General features: G+C 46.2%; 1 protein-coding gene across 5 annotated transcripts in view; it reads right to left on the reverse strand.

Annotated features, from left to right (window-relative positions):
* The window catches only part of CEP192 (centrosomal protein 192), a 2,773,731-nt gene that overhangs the window by 1,652,660 nt on the left and 1,095,531 nt on the right, over window positions 1-25,540 (reverse strand). For all 5 annotated transcript variants that reach the window (XM_069620824.1, XM_069620822.1, XM_069620821.1 and 2 more), the window contains 2 exons: window positions 23,274-24,396; window positions 23,052-23,181 (listed from right to left, as the gene is read on the reverse strand). In XM_069620824.1, coding sequence (XP_069476925.1) covers window positions 23,052-23,181; window positions 23,274-24,396 — 1,253 coding nt within the window. The remainder of the gene's footprint in view (window positions 1-23,051; window positions 23,182-23,273; window positions 24,397-25,540) is intronic.

Consider the following 25,540-nt stretch of genomic DNA (forward strand, 5'->3'; position numbering starts at 1 on the left):
TTGCGGACGCAGAAATGATGAAAGGTGCGATGGTTTCTCCAATGAAACCACTTGTCCATCACAAATAAGAGGTGGAGCAAAATCAGAAAAACGTAGCGCAATACAACAAAACAAATACCTCTAGGAGCGGGGCATCACTGCCAAAGACGATCTGGTGGGAAACACACAATCACCTGACATTGGAGACCACCCCAGAGATCCACGGGGTGATCCTAATACATCAAGTCAAAAAAACAGAAGAACTGAGAAAAATAAAAGGAAACCCTTCCAGGGAAACTAAAAACAAAGTTCCTATCCAGATTTGGATCTACCAAATTTAAGCACGAACAAACCAACAAAAAATTCTACAATCAAATGGAGAGACATCGGTATGACAATCCAGAACTATAGGAAATTAATGAAATGGAACATCAGGAACGGCATAACGAAAGGTCAAAAGAGACCACCACAACACCTCCAGCTAACAATGCCACGCCACTGAAAAAAAAACGACTGAGCGAAATCCAGCTTCCAGTACCCAAAGAGTCCCCCAACAAAAAGCCAGATCTGCTGGCGGTAATGTCTACGGTGAGGAGAGCTCTGGCACACTTCAGCAAATTATACAAATCGATCAATGACACGCTCAAGGACCACTCAACAATGGTTGCCTTCATGCAAACTAAAGTAACTTACGTGGAAGGCTACTTAATGTCACTTGAGGCTTACAAACACAATACAAGAAACTGTGAGACTCAAACATACAAGGAAAACAGTAAAACGGTCTTGACGGTGGCCTCACAAACAGACCTTCCTTTCAACAATGTTAGACAACTGGAGTAAGCAATAGCAAGACCAGCCAGCAATCTTTCATATGTGGACCTTACCCAAGAAAACAGAACTGGAACGAAAAGCCAAAGACGAGTGGATAAGCAAGACAACACCTTGAAACGTGTGCAAAAGGACTGATGATAGGCCTACCGAAGCATGAAACCTAACACCGATTTTGAAATTGGCCAAAGATTCAAACCAAAACAGGGCAAACGAGGGGCCTAGGGCTCACCCATCGGCTAAACAACTGACAATTCAATGGCAAAAAGAAATACCAGCAATGAAGGAGGCCACAATCCACAATTACAAAGAGAAAAAAGATCTTTTCAAAAATCCACTTACAAACTCGGAGAACCAGAAGATAGTACCAAACGGCCCCATCCACTTGGTGAAAGTGACAAACCTCTAAATGACAACGAAGGGTCGGTTACCGACCTATTGGACCTTAGTCAATACTCTATTGAAACCTCTGAAAACGAACTACACGAGACTAAAAAGGAAAAGAAAAAAGATAGACCGCACAACACAAAAAGCATCAAGGACTGCACCGGAAAACATACCGAAAAACCTGGAACCTGAAGCTCCAATTTTCCTAACCCTCGAGGACAAGTGCAAAAGAAAAACATGGTACAAGAAATCAAACTAACATGACGCAAATAGTCGCCAAGAAAAGAGCGCAGGGCAATCAGGTCGAACAAAACAAGTAAAAAAAAGATCAGTCTGGAAAACAAAGGCGATGGATAGCCAAAACAACCCGCAAACTTGGAACAATACAAAAAATGCAATAAGACATTCCACCTATGAAAAACGCAATTCGACCTTTACTGCAACACAGAGGTACCCAAACAAAGACCGGAGCGAACAAACACCAAACAAAAATAGAGAGACCAAAAGAGCCCAAATTAAGAGAAATTACAGGACAACAAGCACACATTCCTACAAACTAGAAAAACTCCTAGAAGAAGGGGACAACGTCATACTCAACGGAAAAACAATGAAGCTCTTAACTCATATCCAAAACTTGAGAGTCCTTAAATCGGATGACCGACTTTATTGAATTTGTGGATAACAAGCACATGGACAGCGTTTACCTTCACATCTCATCGCGGGTGAGATTAATGCTGTTAGAGGCAACAGACAAATTGAGATTGCTGGGCTATGGCCGGAGCCTAATTCCTAAACTAAAATGGAATCCGGAAACTTCAATGGAAAGAAAGCCTCTGAGAAGATCAGAACGAAATGAACCGACAAGTGGAAGAGAGCGGCATATCTACATCGAAAGAGCTAGCTCATACACTCGAGACAATCTAGCTCGACCAAAACAAAGATAACCATCTATAAATGACAACCATAATCAAGGAACGGCCGACAAGTCGCACTCTGAGAATTGGTACGACAGACAATACGAAACCAACACCACCAGACCTTTAAAGGACAGCCTCCCTCAAAGAAGAAAGGAGTACAAGCCAAAATACTTCAAGAACGGAACACCAACGCCAGCCGCGGCCACTTAAGGAAAATACTGAAACAAATTACCAGTACTCCGACAAGGACGAAGACCGGCTCCATCAGGGGCCTCTTCCTAACTGGAACATCACCATCACCCAGGACAAACTGAACTTAAGAACTAATGAAACTAGCCAAAATAATGCGACAAGCTGAAAAGACAGTTCAAAAGATGGGCATGGGTACCAGAGGCTTTATCTAATACTGTGCGATCCTAGCCACGAAAAATAAAACCAGGGCACAATAAAATTGGATTAAAGAAGGCTCTAAATCCACCAAGATCAAATAAGGTGAATCTGGGATCTTGGAACACTCGAGGCTTCTCTGATCTCTCACAATCGGGAGACGTAAATCTAGGAGCCTTTGATTTGCTATGTCTTCAAGAGACCTGGCTATTAGAACCACCTACCTTAGATGGATTCGAGGTTATTACTTCTTCAGCTACAAAAGATCCTAAAGGTAGACAGGCTGCAGCGTTACTTACAGCTATACACTCAAGCAGTGGATTCCAGCTTGATACTATACTGAGGACCGACACCTTCATTCTAGCCACGACGATCTCAGGAAACCAGACAGTAAGAGCAGGAGGAAAAGAGGAGGAAGCCCTCCTGCTGTTAATTAACCTATCTACTATCTATCTTCCATCTACTGGAACCCTAAAGCACAGACTGATACAACCTTTTTGAAAGAAATTGAACAAACCATTGATGAAGCTGTTGCACAGTATGACATCTGCCAAACCCTGATTTGTGGTGACCTAAATGCAAGCTGCCCAAGCCTAATAAGAGGAATTGGACAGGACGCTCGTGGTAAACGACCCATACAGACTCTCCACCTGCAGCATCGCTCAGGCTTTATACTCTCGCCGTGGCTCTTCAACATCTAGCGTGCCCCTCTAGCCCATTTAATTTCCGCCTTCTCTGCTCATTGTGTTATGCGGACTACAAACAGCTCTCCCTCGAGCTTCCCTCGACTGCCTTCTCTTCTTCCTCTCATTCCCGACTGACTGCCATACAGGCATGGTGTGCTGCCAGCCATCTCCAATGCCAGTAAGAGGGAGATCTTAATTGGGACACCAGCTCCCTCCAAATCTAACCGCCCTGCATGGGCCCCCCCGAACCTTCTACTCCTCTCTCTCCACACATTACAGACCTTGCCAATAAGGCCCACACCCAGCTGCACCACCTCAGGAGGCATTCTGTATTTCCTCAACTTCGCCCAGAAACTCAAGGTCTCCATAGCTCTGCTCCTGTCTAGGCTGCACTACTGCAACTGCAGCTTCCTCAAGCTGCTTAAATCCTCCCTTTGCCCCATTCAACTAATCCAGAATAGGACTGCAAGAATTATCCCTGGCCTCAAGCCAAGGGACTGCATCTCATCAGCCCTAAAATATAACGACCAGCTCCCATTTGCTGTGAGGATCATGTTCAAGAACCTCTGCATCATCCACAAGGCTTTCTGGGGCCTGCGACCTAGCTACACCAAACTCTCCCTCACTACATACTTTGCTGCTTGAACCTGCCGGTCTTTGAGCTCCAACTCTCTGAAGATCAGACACTTTTCCCAGCAGGGAGTCGGAGATAGGGGGGTTAGATCTTCCTCTTCCACAAGTTCCTCTCTGGAATGGCCTCCCTGCACTTCTCAGACTTGAGCCAGATCTCCTTAAGTTCCAAAAGCTACTCAAGACCCTCCTTTCCTCTTCCTCCTTCCCTCTACCCCTTCCCAGCTAATTTCCCACTCTGCCTCATTTTGACTGGCTGCCTGGTTCCTTACGATTCATACAGGGCACCAGGCCCACCTTTACCAGTTGGTCTCCCCTGACACGGCCCCCCACCCCCACCATCCCAACCTGCATTTGCCCTACCAGGCTCCCTCTCTGTGCACTAGCCTGGCTGAGCCAGCACCCCTTGAGCTCACATCCAGCCCTGTTCCTCGCACTTACCGCGTGGACCTTCTTTCCCCTGCACTCTCTGCAGTCCCCTGGCACCTGATCTCTCCTTAGCACTCACCTAACCCATTGGCCCTCCACCACCCTTTTACTCCCCCCCCCCCGTTATTGCACGATCGCCACTCCAACTTGCGCTTCTTTCCCTTATTAGCATTAGCGCATTCAGCTCCGACAGGCAGCCCCCCCCCCCAGCCCCTGCAACCTCTTGTTACTGCACTTGCACGATCTGAATGACGAGGCCTAGCAGGCGTTGTTTTCTTCATCCCTGTCCCCCACACACACCCAGTTTGTCTTGCTGCACCTTTCAACGACATTTGCTGTATAGGCACTTTATAAAAACCTAATAAACATTAAATATCAGAATTTGGAAAAATCTTCAGTGACAATTTTAGGCTCAGACTAGAACTACAGTCATGGCTAGCCATTAAATTAGTTCCCTGCTTTTACCCTGGCAGTCCACTCTGGAGGATCAGCTGGTCATTCAATCTCTGCCCCCATGAAGATGTGGAATGATCTGGCTGTGGCTGCTTTGGAGAAGTAGATTCCCTGCTGTCATGTAGATGGTTTATAAAGGATTCAGACCTCCCTTCAGCTCATTGGTTCCAACGTGGTTCCCATGAGTTTAGTGCTCACAGTGTCAATTTTTTAGAGATCAAAATTTATCATCAAAAAATTGTAGGTTACAAGTTAAACCTTTCCATAGTTAGACCAATAGGAACACCTTACTACAATACAAGAACCAACATCCGGTGCATAATAAATCTAATTTACCCTTTGGCCAGATCCCGAGGCTTGAAAGAAATAGTAGCGCTAAGTAAGCCTAAAGGAACGAGGCTCTGACTTTAACCACCAAACTACACATTAGGGGGTATCCTTATGTGACAGACAGGCCAAGAAACCAGCTTGGAATAAAAAACAGGAAGCTTTATTGGAACATACCAGGGATAGATGCCTTCAAAAATAATGTTTTTTGTGAATACTTCACAAATTGTCATATAAAATCCAAACAATGGTGACTAAACAATGGAAAAATTGTTTTGATAAAGGAGTCGAACAACCGTTCTTTGCCTTTAAAAATGGAAAGAAGATATGAGATATATTTATACATAATGACCTTAAAAACATTCTTTGAGAGCAACTACTTCACCTTCCTTATGGGTTAACCCCCGTGATAGGCCATTTCAAATGTGGTAGTTGTACCATGTGTAACCAGACCTACAAGAAAAAAAAAACATTGATCTGGGCCTTACAGAAGCATGGCAACTGCTTGACCTGACCAATTGTAATACTAGTAATGTTATTCAGGGCCATCTTAAGCACTTTTAGGGCCCAGGGCAGGGACACCTATGCCCCCCCCCTCCACCGAACAAAAACGAATTAAGGGGTCTGAATATCTGGTCACCCCCACCCCATCGCTATCATCACTCATAGCTTGATATGCTGCCTCGCAAAATAAGCATAGGTTCTCCCTTTCAGTCCAATTACGCTCTTTATTCTTGTACTCAATGATAAAGTAGCATTTCAAGGACAACATTAGCAGTCCATGATAAGGGTATTTGTGTTGCAGCATAGGTACAGGACACTTCATCACTAGCAGCAACAAGGAAGGTATACTGGCCATAGTATGAGTGCAGGTCACAGATTAATTGAAAAAGGAGCACATAATCCAGAATAGACAACTCAGATTAACTCTGATTAACCGCCACACATAATGCAAAAGTGCTTAAGCATTGATACAGGAGACCAATTGGAAGCAAGATAGTGAATGAAGATTAGAGGCTTCTAGGAAGGTGTCTGAGACGGAGATTAAAAGGTCATATTTTTCAAGTAGTGTTACCACTGCAGACCAAAGTAACAATTGGTTGTGGGGTGCAATATATAAATGCTCACTATTATTATGGGGGAATTAACTATAGCCATTGAAAGCAAGTGTGAGGCTGTTTTGAAGACCATACCTTGAGAACGAAATCACTCTGAAGGGTGACATTTTTAAAAGGTTATGGGACTGTTAATTTTAACAGATTAGGCAATATGAGATTAAATGAGATGTGGATCACACATTGGTTGAGCAGTGATGCTGGGATTCGGGCCAATACTTCAAATTCTGCTATTTTTCTTTTCCATTTCTTACCATGAACCAAGACAATGCAATTTTATAGTAGCGACATGGAAAGTACATAAATTGCATAACCCAACTTGACAGTTTTATAGAAGCGTATTATGCAAAATGACGATTCTAGCTTCATTGTCTCGGTCATCAAGGGACACATTGAAGTACCAGCATAATTGATGTGATCTTAAGATTTTATCTGGGTTTCTCTTTTGTATTTTAATGTTTTAAAAATGCTAAAAATGGGGGCGTGGCCAGGAGCGCCCTGGCGCTCCTTCGATAGCCTCCGCACATTGCCCGGAGCAACCAGCAATAAAATGCAGTTCGTGAACGCATTTTAAAGCGGAAGTAACTCCTATGGCCAGCGGAAGGTCTGGCCCGTTGTAAAGCCTGCGCCCCCCTGCCCGCCTCTATATGAGCCAAGATGGCAGACGGACCGAAGTTACGCACCTCGCCTGCAGCCCGCAGGCTGGCCTAACATCAGCACACCCTAAACAGCAGGTTCAGAGCCTTGGGGCGTCCTCCGATCCCACCCCCCCCTTCAGTCGGCTTCTTACTAACCTGCCACAGAGTCTCCCGCGACACCACTCTGGATGCTGGGGGAGTGAGGGCTCTGCTCCCCAGCGCCTCTGCAAAGGAGGAGCCCCCGGCTGATAATCTCCTCCGGACTGCACCATAACATCAAAGCAGCCGTCAACGTCCCCACTGCCCTACATGTCCAGGTGCTTCCTGATCCTCTGCTATTTCGGTGGCAGCCTCCCTCAGCTTAGGGAGCTGAAGCAGGATCCTGGGGGACCCCAACGCGGTCCTGGGGAGGCAGCCGCTCGTGGACCTGAGCAGATGTCAAGCAACTACCAGCTACCCTGCTGCAGCCGGGGCTCACCGGGAATCCCTCACTACCACAGTACTGCGAACTTGATCCACATAATCTAGCCGCTCCTTTCTGGAGCCCAGCCTGCGCTCTCTTCCTGAGCAACCACATAACTCTGCACAAGGCCTTGCCGGCACCAGCGTCCCCTGCGTCACCTGCCTCCTCCCATCCCCGCCACCACCCAGGATGCAGCGTCACCTGCGGCATCCTGGGGCGCCCCTGCCCACCTCCCACCCCCGCCAGAGTAAGGAGGCCTCGTCCCCCTGCCTACATATTGGGGGATTCCACCATCCAGTAAGCATACCGCCAGCTGCAATAACAGTTTTTGAGCCCCTCCCTCCCTGCGCTTTGCCAACCACATAACTTTCCGCCAAGGAGTTTGCTGGCACCAACTCTACCTGCTGCTTCCTGGGGCGCCCCTGTCCACCTCCCATCCCTGCCATCACCAGAGTAAGGAAGATTGGTCCCCCTGATCCCATCCTGGGGGTTCCCACCAGTCGGTAAACAGTTCGCCAGCTGAAATAACTGTTTTTGAGCGTCACTGGGAGCCACCTCCTCCTCGAGTCCCGGTGCAATGGCTAAACTCCTCAAACCTCCCAAGTCCACGGACATTTCCACTTTGCTCCTCGCAGCGGATAAAGGAAATAAATCGGACCCCCCAAAACTCACCTCAAAAAATGCCAGAAGACAAAAGGGACACTGAACTAAGGAAGACCTCCAAGTCTTCATGTCTGACATTAAGTCAGAATTTATATATTGCATGTAGGAGCTCACGTCAAAGCTGGAACAGAGGGTCACGGACATTGAGCACAGGTTGGTGGAGACTGAAGACCTAGCCCAAGAGCATTCTACTACCCTTGTGGAGGTGCAACGCACAATCCAGATCCTAATGGACAGAACCGAGATCCTCGAATTCAAGCAAGAGAACCTCGAAAACCAAGCCCGCCGCAATAACCTGCAGATTCGAGGTGTCCCCTCCTCAGTTCCCGATAAGGATCTAGCCGAGTATGTGGGCGATTTCTTCCAGTTGCTGCTGACGCACCAGGACAAATCTCAGCTCCTACTAGATCGCACCCACAGACTTCGCCCACAACGAGGGATGGATTCAGACTGCCCACCCTGCTCCAAATCTTTCAGGACCCCTCTCTCCTGATGCTCCAGAAGCATAGGGCTCTGAGACCGCTCGCGCTTTTCCTCCGAGACCACCAGATTCGCTACCGGTGGTTATTCCGAAAGGCTCTGCAATTTTCTCATAATGGAACCCCCCCCGAACAATCAGCCACCTCGACAACACAGCAACAATCCGACGCCCTGGCTTTCCAGGGGGCGCAGGGTCTCCCTCCCCCGACCTGGCAGAAACTGAACAGGGCAAATCTTCCCCCAAACCGTGGTGGGCACCCTGGTCAAGAGTGCAAAGGAAATCGCAAAGTCAAATAAGGATCAGCTGTGTCCCGGAGGAACATACTGCATTGGAACAAAATCTGCTAAACATTGCTGTGGGCCCCTTGCGGCCCATGCCCAACTCCAAGGTGCATGTCACCGTATTTCCCTTGGAGTGATAACCAACCCTTTTAGTTGGCTACAGCCCTGTTGGCTAAGGGGTGTGCAGATGAGATGAAACCGGTCCCCCATATTAAGGTTTCGGCTTCCCGTTGGGGCCAATGTTGGAAGTCCCTTCCTCCCGTTGGAGGCTATTTAAAAAGTCTCGGCCACAGTAGGACCCAATCAATCTTGCACCACTCGACTATGGCTGACTCGGGCTCCCCCCCCAACCCCCTCTCCTGAGACCCAGGAGTCCAGCCCCCTCACCAGAGGCTGAAATTTGTCACCTTACACGTTAAAGGCTTAAACCCCTCCACCCACCCCCATCCCTCCCTGAAATGAAAATCCACCCTACAACGGCTACAAGACGAGGAAACATCAGTGGCCTTTTTGTAAGAGACCCACTTGATGCCGGAAGACTTCTGCCAGCTTCGCAGTAGACTCTTCCCCCTGCAACTTCTGGCCGCCAACGGCACCAAGAAGGGGGGCACTGCCATCCTCTTTCCAAAAGACCATAGACTGCAAATTCTGGACTCTTTACGATGCCCGGAAGGCCGCTTCATCAAAATCAAATGCATTATTTTCAGCCAACTCTACTCCCTCATCTCAGTTTATGCTCCCAACGATAACCAGGAGGGGTTCTACCGAGACTTAGAAGAGGCCCTCCTCCCATTCATTGAAGGACAAATCGTCATGGGGGAGACTTCAACGGAGCGCCCGACCCACTTAAGGACAGATCTCATCCCCCATCCTCCAGAGACCTAAAACTGGCAAACAGCCTGCTACACCTCTTTCAGACCCTAGATGTTGTGGACAGTTGGAGGGTAATCTACCCAGATGAGAAAAACTTCAATTCCTACTCGTACATGCATTGTACCTTCTCCGGGATTATCTGCTGCTGGCCTCCTGCCAGATCCTGGCCTTTACAGACAAAATTACCACCAAACCCAGGGTCCTCTCTGATCACGCCCCGGTCTGGCTGACCCTGCAAGCACATGATCCTGATCCTCCCCTCGGTCGCTGATGGAACTTATATAACACTATTTTAAGTGACACGGCAATAAGGGACGCCATTGCTAGGTAGATTAAAAACTTAAAAACCGGAACGAGGCCAAAGCTCCAGCCAACACCTGGGTTGCCATGAAGGCGGTGCTGAGAGGGGAACTGATAGCTCAAGGCGCAGCTTTTCACAAACTTAGACGTGTGGCCCGCATCGCCCTGGAGAGTGAATTCCTGGAAGCTGAAGCCACTCAAAAGCAGAAGGGTTGGTCCCCGAAATCCTATAGCGCTTTACAGGCGGCATGGACGAGGCTGGAGGCACATTATGCCAAAGCAACGGCACACTTGCTAACTAAAACTAAACAGTGGTATTACCCCAAAAGCAACAAAGCAAATAAGCTGTTGGTGGACAAACTAGCCAAGGCCAAGAAAAGAAACACCATCCTGGGCCTCTGCAGCCCCCATGGCACGGTCCAATTTGCAGAACGCGACAAGCTGCGACTAGCGGTGGCCCATCTCTCAGAGATAATGACAGCATCTCCAAGGGACCAAACTGAACAACAGGACTACCCGTGGGGTGAGGCCCTCCCACACCTCACGGCTAGGGAAGGTCTTGAGGCCCCCATCACAGGTGACGAAGTCAACGTGGCCATAAAGAGCCTTACACCCAAAGCCCCGGGCCCAGATGGGTACTCCACTCGATTTTACAAAATCTTCTGCCCCCAGCTACTGGCCCCTTCGACTCTTCTCTTCAACTCTTTTGCCACCACAGGAAGTATCACCCCCTCCATGCAGGAGTCCATCACGATCCTCATTCTCAAGCCCGGAAAAGACCCCAGGGACAACAGCTCATATATGCCCATCTCATTGCTAAACCTGGACGCCAACATATACTCTAAGATCCTGGCAAACCATTTAGCTCCTGTCCTCCCTGACATCATAGACCCAGACCAGACAGGTTTCATAACCCATAGGTCAACGAGAGACAACATTCGCCGAGTCCTCAACTTAATAGATGTCGCTAACCAAGGATCGCAACAACTCGCCCTACTAGCCCTAGATGCAACTAAAGACTTTGATAAAGTGGACTGGACTTTCCTGCGCCTTGCCCATGAGGCCTTCCACATTGGCTCAACGTTACAAAAGCTGGTCCTCGCTAACTACCAGTCCCCCAACACCCTTTTGAGAGTCAATAGTCCTCTATCTGACCCGATCCCTCTTACGTGTGGAAGACAATGGTGCCCTTTGCCCTCCCCCGCTGTTTGCCCTGGCCATGGAGCCCTTGGCCCAACGCATCCGCCTGAACCCCTGGATCAAAGGCCCACAAGGAGGCCCCTCCCAACACACCATTGCTGTTTACATCGACAACGTGCTCTTGACCATCACTGACATTGCGACTTCGATGAAGTTGGCCCTGGCCGAAATTCAGAGGTTCGAGAGAGTGGCAGGCTTTGCTATCAACTTCGAGGAGTCAGTGGCTTTAGGGGTGGGGCTAGGCCCAGGGGAGAGAGAAGCGCCCTAGAGAAGCAATGCCCGATACAGTGGAGTGTCAAGTCGATCCCATACCTGGGGGTGCAGATCCCGGCCCATCCCGCAGACGCCTATCAGACAAACTCCACCCCCCCCTCTTTGAGATGGAAAAAGACCTTAACCGTTGGCTCTCGCAAGAGGTCTCGCTTCTGGGCCGCATTACTGTTTGCAAAATAAACCACCTCCCACGGTTCCTCTATGCCTTCTCCTCCCTGCCCATTTCAATCCCTCTCCCCCCTATGCAGCGTCTTAAAAGAAAAATTGATCAACTTTATCTGGAGGGGCAAGAAACCGCGAATTCCCCAGAGAACCATTATGGGCAGTCCCAAATTGGGAGGACTGGGGGTCCCCCCGACCTCGGTAGATACCGAATTGCAGCACAATTAGCCCACATCCAAGTATAAGGCACCGCCTCGGGCGCCTGAAATGGGTGGGGATCCAACAATCCTGTCCCTCTCTTTCCCTTCGCTTTTCTTCGTCCCATTCGTCCCCCCTTCATTGTGCCAAACCTGGCCGAACATTCTGGCCTCTACTAAACATCTGGTGAAAGCCTGGGACTAAGCCCGGAGACAAATGGGCATCCCGGGGAGCATGAGCTCATTCTCCCCAATTTTTCATAATCCGGCCTTTTCCCCGGGCTCCTGCCACGCGAACTTTCAGAATTGGGTGGCGGGAGGCCTCGAATCTCTAGGGCAGCTCTTTGAGGAGGGCTGCCCACGCACCTTTGAACAATGCAAGACGACCTTGCAGCTAGCGGAAACTAACAGGTTCACCTACTCCCAACTGTGGCATTGGGGCTCCCCCCCCATGACGCGAACGGCAGCGACTCGAGCTCCCACTCTGTTTGAACTCCCCGCAACTGACCTGCCAGCCCGGGGGAAGATCTCCGCTCTATAAATTACTACAGGATGACCCCTTTGTCACCAAGCCTTCCCACATGTCTCAATGGGAGGCAGACCTGGGGCATGCCATGGAGGATCAGACTTGGGTAGATATCTGGACGAAAGCCTGTGCGTCCTCCCCTTGCATCACCAACCAGGAGTGTGACCACAAGCTGTTCCTATGTTGGTATTAACCCCCACGCTGCCTACACCACTTTAAGCAGGCGTTGGACCAGCAATGCTGGCATCTTTGCGGATTCCCAGGGTCCTATTTCCATATGTGGTGGACTTGCCCTAAGGTTAGAGAATTTTGGTCACAATGCCTCGTCACGATAAAAGACATTACCCAAGTGGCAATCCCTCTGGCTCCTGAAAAAGTTCTCCTAGGGGTCCCGTCCCGGGCTCTTACCCGAGAACTGGTAGATGGGCAGCCCTTACAACCCAACTCTTGCTGGTGGCAAAAATTACTGTGGCCCGCACATGGAAGTCCGATGAAGGACCCTTGATGACACTGGTAGATTAAGCTCTGGGACATCTTGATAGCCGAGAAGTTTACTGCAGCCAAGGCGGGCACCCTTCACCACTTTGGGAACATTTGGGTGCCGCTGTTGGACTATGACCGGAACTACCCTGCGCTGACTTATAAGCCGCACCTAATTGTGAGGGCCATGCATTCGAACAATGAACAACCGTCGCACAACTTAGCCCAGTTGGACTGAGAGTAATAGCCCAACCTAGGTGGTAATAGGTGAGGGATGAGGGAAATGTCGCTTTCACATGCCGAGCTTGGTGTTGCAATTGATTGTTAATGTATATGTTCACCTGTGTACTGACCTATAAATAAATAACTTTTTTAAAAAACGCTAAAAAAACACAGGCTTGTGAAATTGTTATTCATAAAAACGTGCAGATAAACCTTTGAATTGTACAAAAAAGCAAACCGGTTGTGTCAACTGAGCAGACCTTAAACTTTGCTTGCCATAGGCTTGCAATATCTGGTGGCTTTCATCTGTGCAGAACCCCTCCCACTTAAACTGCCTATTTAAAAAGGAAAGATCAGGTAATGGGTTGAATAAGACCATGATGAGAGAAGGCAAACCATATTTCACAGAAGACAGAACAGTACTGTCAATGATATAAGATGATTTGTCCAGGATCACGATCACTGAATCATCTGCTAAGAAAGCCAGGACACGAGAAGGACTGCCTTGGTTTAACAGTCTTGAATATGGTTACCTAATCACCTCTCCAGACTAACAATTACGCTCATCATTAGGGGTGGCTGCCTAGGTTTTACAACCACCCGTCATAAGAAACAGATTTCTGATTTCTAAACGTCACCATACTGATAATTTTGGTTTTATAGCAACTATCTGGTGCAGTTGCATTGCCGATAATAGCACCTGCTGTGCTACAACACAAAGTAAATATACATGCAGGTTTATCGACTTCTGACATAGGAAAGGCTGAGTAGGCCTTGCTGGAATTGGTTTTGTAATCTTGCATGTGAACACAGGCATCTAGGCACTGAGTGCTTAACACACTAAGCTACCTTCTGAACCATTGCAGCTCTCAAATGCATCAATATGCATTTCAACTTTGGCTCTTTCACAGGATCAAGAGGGTCCCCACAGAAAGGTGCTATAGTGAATGCAGACATTATGTATACTACAGTTAACAAAGAAAGCAGAGGATGAATTAGAGCAGAAAGTTCTTGTCAACAAAAGACAGGCAATAGGTTTAACCTCAGCAGCATGCCATAAAAGATGCCAATGTGTGCCATTTATGTTTGGTCAACAATGGAAACTGACTTTAAAAGATCATACAGCCTTGTGGTGCCCCCTCCAAGGTGGGCGCCTGTGTCAAGTGCCCCTGTTGCCCTCCCATAAAGACGTCTATGATGTTATTTACATGTTGGTATGCCAATGGAGCTTGAGATATATTGGCGAAATCAAGCTCAAAAGCAAAATCTGCATGATTGTACATCGAAGATGTCTTAAAAATGTTGTAGTAAATGCCCCGTTGGTACATCATTACACAGAGGAAACATGGTATTGACAAGATCCAATGGGTGATACGAATGAAGGTCAGAGGTCAGGAACAGGTGAATCACAGACTGCTGGAGATGGAAGAGCATTTGATTTTTAAATTGCAAAGTCATCTGACGGGTTTAAATGAATGCATTGAATGGCACAATGTATAAGATGAATAACATCAATCTATGCATTTTCAGTCCTTGCTTCGGTCTCTTGGCAATTAAATATGTAATAAGGTGAGATGATAATCTGGTGTGCAAAATGTACTAACAACTCATATGTACTCCATTGTCGGGTGGCCTGTATCACAGCCTGGGGATGTTGCATATGGATTTAGTAGTTCAACTAAATATTGCCTTTTGAATGATGCCTACGTATTGAATCATAGACCTTAAAGTTCGGCTATCCTGAATATGTAAGGTTTATATGTATATTGTACATCCTCCATGGGCTGCTGTCCATATTCAAGTGTCACCTTGCTCTCTGGGGTACCGAGAAATCATGTGAGATGGTGAGACGGGTTACATGGGGAAAAGATTTGTACAGATGCACACCTGTTGGTAATTAGTATTTGACCGATTGAATACAAGTAGTGAGGTGCACACTCAAGGTATTGTTAAACAAACAATTCTGTAGATGAGTGTAAATTAGAAAGAGTATTTTTAGAAAACAAAAATGTTTGAAAGTGAAGTAAGCAACTATTCTGTTTACTAAGAGACCGAACAATCTCTTAGATGTCAATTATAAGATTTTTACTTAAGAGTACAATTCCATTTCATGTTTAACATGTTACCATATTACATTCATATTGATCAGTGCAATTATTAAAAGTACGAAGTGTCCTCAAATATAAAGCAACAACCATCTTCCAATTAATAACAATTAATTTAAACCAAAAAAAATTGTTTATCCAAGCACAATGCGTTTCGGGATCTATTATCCCTTCTTCAGGAGAAAAATATCATTTAAGTCCAATTCATCCTCCGTTTAATACGTACACTCTGTGTAGTGGAAAAGACAATAGAAGAGTGTCCATTAGATAGTGGCTTTTTATGACAGTCGGGAAGGTGAAAGGGCACACCTAGAGTGAGATGGAGACAAAGGCCGCCCCATTGGAGATCATCTAAAAAAAAAAATGCATGTCCATTAAAAGAATCTTGCCTTCACAGGATTCCCAAATCTGTTGCCAACAGGCATCCAGTGACTCATGAAGGGGTCTCATTAAGCATCTCCAGTGAGGGGGAAAATGGGATGCACGAGGACATCATCCCTAAGAGGGACTTGAGACAGCAGACTGAAGCCACTGACTGGTGCGACAGCTGGTGGACCTTCTTCAGAATGGACTGGCATGGCGACACTTGAGATGGTGTTTAGATGTGAGCCCAAGAACAGCGTGTCCCATGATGGATACAAGCAAGACTTTGCAAAGTTCACATAGAAACCCAGTGATGTGAAGCAGTGGACCGTCTCCTTTGTATGCTGTGTCGCCAGTGGAAGCAATGGGGCCTGTACCAACCAGTCATTTCGATGCTGATGGATTGGAATCCCTGAAAGAAGGTGGGCTGCGGCTTGAGCAAGACATTTGGTGAACACCCTTAGTGCTCATTTTAGGCGGAAGGGCAAGTGCCTTGAACTGGTAGTGGTTTCCTAAAACCATGATGCGAAGAAAACACGTGTCGCAGCTGAATTATAATATGAAAGTACACGTCCTTCATGTCTAGAGAGGAGAGGTAATCTCCTTCTTGCAGTTCTGAGATATGCTGGAGCGTGACCATTCAAAAGGTTTGAGACCTGAGAAATGTGTTGTGCCTGCATAGGTCGAGGATAGGCCTGCAGCCCCCGATTTTCTCTTTAATAGAAAATATCTGGAGTGCACTATGGTGCCTTGTAGATGAACTGGAACGATTTTGATGGCTCCCTTTGCAAGGAGGGATTGCCCCTCCTGCAGCTGCAATGGCAGGTGTTTCATTGCCTTTGGAATGGGAGGGATGGCGTGTATAGGCCCAATGAACTCCACAGCGTGGCTTTGTCGCTTGATAGGTAACACCCATTCATGAGCGGTGATTGATTCCCACAGAGCAATGAAGTTGGTAAGCCTCCCCCTACTGGGGTGTATTAGAGGGGCAGTTGGAGCCTGAGCTTGGTCAAGCTGGTTTCAGACACTGGCTTCTGGAGGAGGACCCTCGTCAATGCTGGTTCTCACAACAGGCCTGGGATTTTCCTTTGTAACCCTCTTCGGGCGATAAAAGGGTCTGTAATCCCTCAAAGTTCTGGAAAATCAGGTTTTTCCCTAGATAAAAGGACTGGTGGTGGTGTTGCAGGGTCACTTAGGAACAGGCTGTGTCTGAGTCGGCCTCAATGGCTTTAATGGTCTTGTCCACCTTCTTGCCAAACAGATGTTTGTCGTCCAATGGCATTTCCACTATCTTGGACTGCAATTCAGGCCGGAAGCTGATGGCCTTAATTGAGCCAGCCCTGGCGTCGCAGTACAGCTCCATTTCCCATTCGGCAGAAGTCTTTGCGACGTCCACAGCAATGGAAATGCCATGGCCAATGCTGCTTTACCTTCCAGCAGAGATTTAAGAGCTTCCTCCAGCTTGTCACCAGGTAGAAATTCCAGCACCAGGCCCCAGTTTAAACAAATGCTCCCAGATGTAGAGGTCAAGAATCACCATAGGGTTTGCCGCCTTGATGGTGGTAGCAGTTGTGGAAATGATATGCTTACCAAGCTAATCCAGCTGTTTGCCTTCTTTGTCCAGAGGCACCATACTAGACCCACTATGCTCCCAAATATCATCCAGCACAGGGGTGGCCACCACAGTTCTGGTGGATTTACACCATGATAGAGGAAACTCTTCTTCTGATCATCTGGTAGTAGATCGACCAGTTTTACTGCCTGAGACAGGAGCATGTAAAAGGAGCCAATTTCAGCAGGAGGGAAGTCTCTTGGAGGTAGATCCCCTAATTCACCATCACCTGGCACTAGGTCATCAAACTTGTCAGTCAAGATGGTATATAGATAGCCATCAGTAGGCTAGTTATCGACATCAGTGTCGGTGTCCGTGAGATTAGCTGGCGAGTGAAGGACCTGAACACGAGGGGGCAGGGTCTTGAAAGTGGCAGAGGATCCAGGCCACCTTCAACAAGAAAAACATTAGGTTGTAAAGCAGGAGGAAGACATTGCTGAAGCTCTGAGACAAGCGCCTGCAGCATGGACACGATATCCATTGACCCATCCCCTTGAGTGTGCAGGAGAAGGAACTTGCACTGGTCCTGGCTGTGATGGTGTGTGTGCTTGAATCGGTGCCTGCATGGCACCTGCACTGGGAGAGAATTTCAGCTCAACTGTAACACGCTTAACTGCTGAGGACACTGGCTACCGTGGAGATAGACATTGACAATGGAGCAGGCCAAGCATGCAACCAATGTCCTATTTTCGATTTCTTACACCAGGAAGATTCTTCATGGGGCTTCAACCACTTTGACAAGAGTGAGCTTGAGGGGTCTGCTATGCCTTGCAGAAGCATAACTACCAGACAGAGGCAGAGTAAGAGGCCCCGGCACCTTCATCCAACCAAGCCATTATCCTCCTGCAGCTATGCTTACGGGTCTTGGAGAACGACTGACAAATGATGCAGATATTCAAATCAAAGTCCGGATAAAGACAAATAAGGCATTTCTCATGAAGATCCTCGATGTGAAAGTTCTTGAGGTGACAAGTCGAGCAGGCCTTACGAGTGTCTGCCATGATGTCAATGGACTGGAAGGTGGACAGCCACCATGGAGGCAACAGAATGGGCCGAACCTTCACTCCACCAGGTGAGAAGATGCAGCACCAAACGACGCAATCATTTTCAAGGAACAATGGAGAAAAGTAGACACAAAAAAACAGCCAATGCTGAAGAAATACAACAAACCGATTCAAACAAACGCAATTGACAGTCCAAATCCCTCAATTATTAAAGCATACGGGCGCTTGGAATGCCAGAGAAAGGAGAATAATCTGCTGAATTGAAGCAAGCTTCCTATAACCACACCTAAATAAATCAATGAACATGTACCTCATTCCGCCTACTCGACCCCTACTGCAAAATCTTTCAAAATTTTACACTGCGTCCATAACTCTACCCTTCCCTGGACAGACCACCCCCTCATCCTCTTCACCCTTTCCACACAAAAACTCCAAAAACCGACCGCCACCCCTCTCTCTAGCAGAAGGGCATGCCTCCTCACCAGAGAAACGTGTGCCCCCTACCTCAGGGTCCCAGCCTTAGCAGCCCCATTTTCCAAAGATCCTAATGCCCTTGCCCTCCCCTTCAATACCATTCTTTCAGCATTGCCCCGCTAACTGGCCGCAAAGCCAAACAAACAAAACACGCCAACACCTGGTTCACCCCGGAACGCTCAACCCTACGCACCAAAAAGCATACAGCCCTGTCAGAGTGGCAAACTAACCAACTTACCTTAGACAAACTAGAATTTAACAAAGTATCCAATTAATACAAAAAAGCGATCATCCTCGCCAAGGCTAACTCTCAGTTCTAGAATAGCTAATGCCAAATCCAACTGTAAGGAAATATTTTCAATCTTTAGAGAGCTTAAAACTCCTGCCCCTTCTCCCCAAGCCATCTCAAAGAATGAAGCGTGGTGCACTGATATACAAGCAGCTATGCTTCACAAGCTAGACACACTTCAGAACAAAATTCGAGCAAACAAACTCAATCCACTCCTTCCCAATATTGCCAAAACACCTACTTTTATCCAGCAGTCATCCAACACAACACTCTTCTCTTTCAGAGACATCAATGAGACAGAAGTCGCTGAGATCATGAAGAACATTAAACCCTCCATGTACAAAGGGGATATATCTGCCCAGCCTCCCTCATCAAGGAATGTGCAGATCTACTCATACCGTTCATCATGTCATTCATCAACGCTTCCTTAGGATTGGTTCCTCTTAGCCTAAAAGAAACTTGGGTTCACCATCAAAAAAAAAAAAAAAACACGCTCGACCCATCCAATCCCAATAACTACCAACCCATAACTAACATGGCCTTCTTGCTCAATATTCTTGACAAAGAAGCGTACCGGCAAGGCAAGCAATTCCTAGTATCTAAGAACATTCTAGGCGCCCGACAATCCGGTTTCCGTCCTGCTCATGATACCGAAATGGCCCTAATGGACCTAAAAAAATCAAATTGACGATATTGGAGACACGGGTACACCTGTCCTACTCCTTCTCCTAGATCTATCAGCAGCATTTGACGTGGAGGATCACACACTTCTCTGGAAAAACCTCTCAACCTCAGCCTTCTTCTCAACTAACGCAATCACCTGGATTGCATCCTTCCTACAAGGAAGAGCCATGCGTGTCTTCTCAGACCAAGCAGCCGCAAATCCTGACATCATCCTATCTGGAGTCCCACAGGGATCCTGCCTATCCCCTACGCTTTATAATATTTTCATCATCACCCTTTTTATCCTACTTGACTCGCTCAGCATCATGTACACCAACTATGCTGATGATACACAAGTCCTCATTCCTCTCTCCGGCAATTACCAGACAGACTTCAGCACTCTTAATTCCATCTATGCCACCATCCACACATGGATGGCTGAAAACTGGCTTTGTCTGAACAGGGACAAGACGGAACTACTACTGATAGCTCCCACTGATTCACGTATCATACTGGATGACCAGTAACTATCATTCACCATCGACATCACCATTTCAGTCTCCTATTCAGTCAAAACACTAGGAGTCTACTTAGATACTAACCTAACTATGTCTAGACAGGATAGCGCAATCGCCACCTTGGCAGTCTATTATTCTAAACTCCTCAATGCCACCAGACCACTCCTATCCTCAACTATCTGACAATTACACGTGCCCTCATAGGCTCAAGGCTGGACTACTGTAATTTACTCTTTACAGGAACATCAGCGAAAAACAGACAAGCTACAAATCAAAATAACGCCCTGCATGCAGCTCTGGGCATCTCCAAAAGAGAACATCTCAGCAGCCAGACAACAAGCGCATTGGCTGCCCATCTGCCAGCGCATACTATTCAAAACACACGCCATCACGCACAAATGCGTCCATCACACCGCACCTCCACACCTCTCGCAGAGCCATTCTACCTCCTGCCTCTAGACCCTTAAGTACACTTTACGCCAATCTACTGCCTGTTCCAAGAATTAAACATGCGAGAGGCGAGGGCGCGAGATTCCCCTTTATTGCCTCCAAGCAGTGGAACTCCCTGCCTCTTCCAATCAGAGCTGAACCCTCTCATCTCGCCTTCCGTAAGGCTATCAAAACTAGATTGTTTGCTTAAACTGCACACACTGTTAAGGCCACACCCTACTGATATCCAACGGTATCCTAATGGCCGATATGTTTCCTTAAGCAAATAACTGTCTTGTATTTGACTGCAGCTCAAGATGTAACCTTGATGCCCTATCACAAGAATGTAACCAATCCAACCTACCATGCATAATGTAACCTAGGCAAAGGCTAATGTAACCTAGGCAAGGGCTAATGTAACCTAGGCAAGGGCTAATGTAACCAAGCAACTTACCAAGAGAATATCGACGATCACATCTTTGGGCCATGTAACATACCGCCCATCCTTGTTCTGCAACTAAGACATTTTCCTGTAACAGCACCTCTATACCCCTGGGCTGTGCGAGTGCTTTATAAATGCAAATAAATAACCCATCAGACAACCTACAAGGTGTAGTACACTAAACAGACTCATCCTTTCCCTTCCCGATAAACACCCCATTCCAATGCATTCATAGCTATCCTCTTAATCCTGCAACTACCATTACAGACACCAGGGGAGAGGGTACCGTGCCACACCCAAACACAGAACCCATATTCAGCACACAAGTAGCATGTGCTTCTGAAACACAATGCCACAAATGTTTCAGATCCTGCCTATGCCACAATCTCCCACCCCATGTTTTAATTTTACATTCATGTGCCCCAAGACCAACATTATTAGCAGAAGAGCCTGTGACTAATCCAGAGAGATTGTCCACCCTCCTCAAGGGGGAGCCTCCACCTTTGGTACTAAGGAGGCAAGCCTGCTACACTCAACACCTCCTAGGTGCCAGAGTAAACAAGATTCCTCTGGAGGTGATGCCCCCTTAGCGACAGGGACATTTTAGAGATACAGTCTCTGGGTCTCTGGAGTAAAGGGATGGTGACTTTACACCTTTATGGGGTATGCAGGAACTAATATGTGTGAGAACTCCAACAATGGCTTGCTCTGCTTATGACCCAAACTTCATTTCAGCATCTTTAAGGAAAACAGCATAACTGAAAAACCACCCTCTTAACGTCACGTCAAGCGAGGAAACAAAGTCTCTCTGAAGAGAAAAGGACCGACATACACATACACGGCGAAGGAGAACCAGTGAGATGTGACTGGAACCCCACGACAGCCATACACGATATATGTGTCTTGGACTGTGAACCTAGGGAAGAGACTATGGGAAAGAAACATGGGTGGGGTCAAAGGCCAGCAGTCATCCATTTCATTTGGGCCAGGCCCAAATGTATTTCTTGGTTGTTATATATTTTCATTTGATCAGTAGAGAGTGAAAGTAGGTAGGAAAGGATTTCAGGACAGAGGACTTGATTTATGCTTGACCATCTTGACATACTGATGCGCACGCCTTGTTACCTTCATTTGTATAGAGTAGGGATTTGTATTGAATAAGGAATAATATGGGTCTTTTATCAAAAGAGGAAATAAATCTTTTGAAAATCATGCCTGGTTTTCCGTCTCCAGATTCTGGCCTACCACAGGTACTATGCAAGACAACTTTACTGTGCATTCATGATTAAGAGTTATTTTATCTCCATTAGTCATTCATACTTCTTGAACAATACGGTTGCTTTTGAACATCTTCATACTGTATACATCTACCTTGATATATAATTTAGCATATGGTGGCTATGTTGAAACGGATAAGATTTTGGGCTACCGTTTTTTGCCAATTAGATATGGAAACAATTGGCAATCTGAACAACTTGGCAATTAAGTTTACACCATCTATGGTTAACATTTGTTGAATGTGCTCTGTAGATAGGTTCTTTTAATTGGCGTTCATACTGCGGACATTATCGCTGTAGTGGTTTAAAATCACTGAGTCTAGGAGCATGTTCACCAAGTTCAAACTATTTCTGCATTACTGTTCACAAGGACTTTTGTGATCTGCCAACTTCATAAGTGAAGCTGAAGAATAACCGAAGATGTGCCTGCTCGTTTCTGATAATCCAAATACCAAATGCGTTCCATGCAAGCATTAGAGGATAATTTGGCAATCAGAATAAGACTAAAGTCTCATTAACACACCAGGAAGTTTTAGATCTGTACCAGAGTTGAAAAAGGTACAAACGCTGTTGTTGACTATGGCAAAAAAGTACTGTCAACTAAAGTAATAACCCAACGGGAAAATAAATCTGTACTTCTTGAACTTGGGGTCCCACGGGTTGACACTATAGCTTCAGAATTAAAGACTGCACAGTATACTGAAACATGCCAGCAACTTTACAATATAAATAGTGTGCAGAAACTGTTCAGCGTACAAATGGGCAACATTGCAGCAAATTCACTGTTGCCTGATGTCTCCATGAAGCATATTTGAGTCTCCTGAGTAGGCATCTATTTGAGTTTGCTTGCAAAGTAATAAGTCAAGTTTACAATAGCAACTGTTAAAGCTACTTTAAAGTATGCATTTTTCATAAACATTAAACACCAATCAAACATTTCTTAATGGAATGCAAACAAGGGAAAAAAGTAAGTATTACCCTGATAAAATTGGTGTTATAGAATCTTGACTTGGAGAAGAGTGAATTAGCGGGGATGTTGAGGGTCTGAAGCTATATTGCTCATCTTCTGGATAATTTACATCGGATTGTGGGACTTTGGATTTCATATCTGGAATGCGTGAATAAAAACAAATTAAGACAGTAAAACGGTCTGGGGTTGCAAACAAATCGTTATTTTCAAAAATTAAACAAGGTACTTACCATCATTTTGAGCACACAATACATGTTGAAAATTCACATGTTTTTCTTTACCAGCATCACTTATTTTCTGGAGTGATTTTACAGGTTCTGGAAGCTTTTTACATTCTGTAAGTAATGGAGTACTCTTCATTACTGTATTACTAAATGAGTTATACACAACAGTTTTAGAGGCTGATTTTAACGCTCCAAATCCTGCTGCCCGATTTCTTTCTGGTGATGTTTGTTCTATGTTACAGGCAAGTGATTGCAGATTCATTGCTTCAATGTCTGTACTTGGATTCGATGAACAGGACTTGCTGCTCGCCATCAAAAAAGAATTATTGAAATGGTAGGGGGAAGATGGTCCATCTTCATTTATAGCGGACACACCCACAGTGGGTTTCTCATCAGTGCCCAGAGGCTTTGCCTGGGGTTTCATTTGAAATACCTGCTCATCCTTTGTGGCAGAATGATTGGTTTGTAGTTTCCTAATAATTCCGGTTGACTTTGCTGTAGAACGATTTTCTACACCAACGTTTGGCACAATTGTTTTTGACTTTACAAGAGGGCATTCACCACTTTCTGAATCAGAAGCATCTTCTAAAAACGTAATTGTTTTTTTTTGCTGCTCAACTCTTTTCTCCAACATAGGCATGATTTTCATTTTTCCAATGGGACTTTCATTTAGGTCAGAAAGAGACGAAGAATCTGCTTTTTCCATTTTCACAGTACTGGTGAATACATCGGAGCATGGATTCTTCTCATGCAGTTTACATAAACGCATATCCTGGCTCAAATTTGACAGATAAGATTCATTTTCAATGTTGCTTACTATACTTTCATAAGCACTAGGATCAGATTTTTTTAAGTACTTCTCAATGTCAATGATGCTGATTCCATCAGTGTTAAAGGAGCTGTACCGTAAAGGGCTATTTAATGCCCCATCCGTTTTTGGAAAAGGTGTGAAGGGCAGATTTCTGTCCTTATTTGAAAGAGCCATTATCATAGCAGCCAACTGCGAAGGATCGGCACTAGTTGATGCATTTGCAATGGCAGAAGCAATTGTGCTGATACTTAGAAGGGAATCAGATGCCCGCAACAGAGGCTCATTATCTTTAACCAAATTGTCACTGGAATGAGGTTCCTAAAGAAGCAAGACAGTGTTAAATAAAACAGTTAACACAGGCTTTATCATGAGAAGAGGTTATCAAAATCAAAATATTACTAGTTACCAACCTGTAAGCAAGAGGGAAAGAAGTTATATGCAAGATTAAACCGAGTTCTAAATTAACCCCTCTCAAAATAACCCACATTGCCTACAAGAACCTCACCAACACGTCTTTAGTGTAGAATACCTGGTACCACAACAGCATCACCTGAGCCATGACAACCCATTAAATATTAGGTGCACCAGCCAAGCCTTTACTTGAGATGTGATGGCTAACCAGAAAAACAGTCTTTCTACAGCAAACCAATATTAAATTGAGAAGGTCTGTTAAATTGATGGTCGATTCATTTATTAGCAATTGTGTTACTATTTTTAGTCTTTGGCCCGTGCCTAAAGTTGTTAATCTTGCAGCATGGTGCCATGACCAGGAGGAGCTTTGCAAACAAAACCAAAGCTGTGTACAGCTTTTCTGTGCATCGTTTACAGATGCCCTTTGTAGCTAGGTGAAACATGGCTGGTCTATGAGAATGGGGCTGGTAGGAATTTTGTATGAAGTAGATCAGGATTAATACAGACGGTCACGATAAAGGTACATTTATACTACATACACAGAAAACCATTCCCAACCATTGGACTAGAACAGATTCCCAAGCACAGATGAAGAGAAAAGCAGTAAAGCAGAACCCACATGTCGGACTCCCAAGGAAGAACAAGTTACTTTCTTACCTGGTAACGTTCTTTCGATGGGATAGTCCGACGACGTATTCCATATCTATAACATGTAATCACCACAGCTGTGCTGCTTCGGAAACTTTTTTTCGGCGTCTGCGTCCTGCGTCGATGACGTCGATGCGCCGTCGTCGAGGACCTGCGCCGTCGTCGAGGACCTCCTCCGACGTCCGACGTCATCCGATGTGATAAGTAGGACGCACGACGCCCGTAGCCTCAGTTGTAGTTTTTTCCCCCAGAACGTGTGACACTAGCCAACTGCCAGTCAGACACAAAGCCTTGCGGAACGTAAGCTGCAATCGCAAAGAAATTCTGCAGCGGGGAAGGCAGGGCGGGAGCGATATGGAATACGTCGTCGGACCATCCCATCGAAAGAACGTTACCAGGTAAG

This window comes from Ambystoma mexicanum, chromosome 5q, assembly GCF_040938575.1.
Source record: "Ambystoma mexicanum isolate Mex_15411 chromosome 5q, UKY_AmexF1_1, whole genome shotgun sequence".
NCBI classification, from domain to species: Eukaryota; Metazoa; Chordata; class Amphibia; order Caudata; family Ambystomatidae; genus Ambystoma; species Ambystoma mexicanum.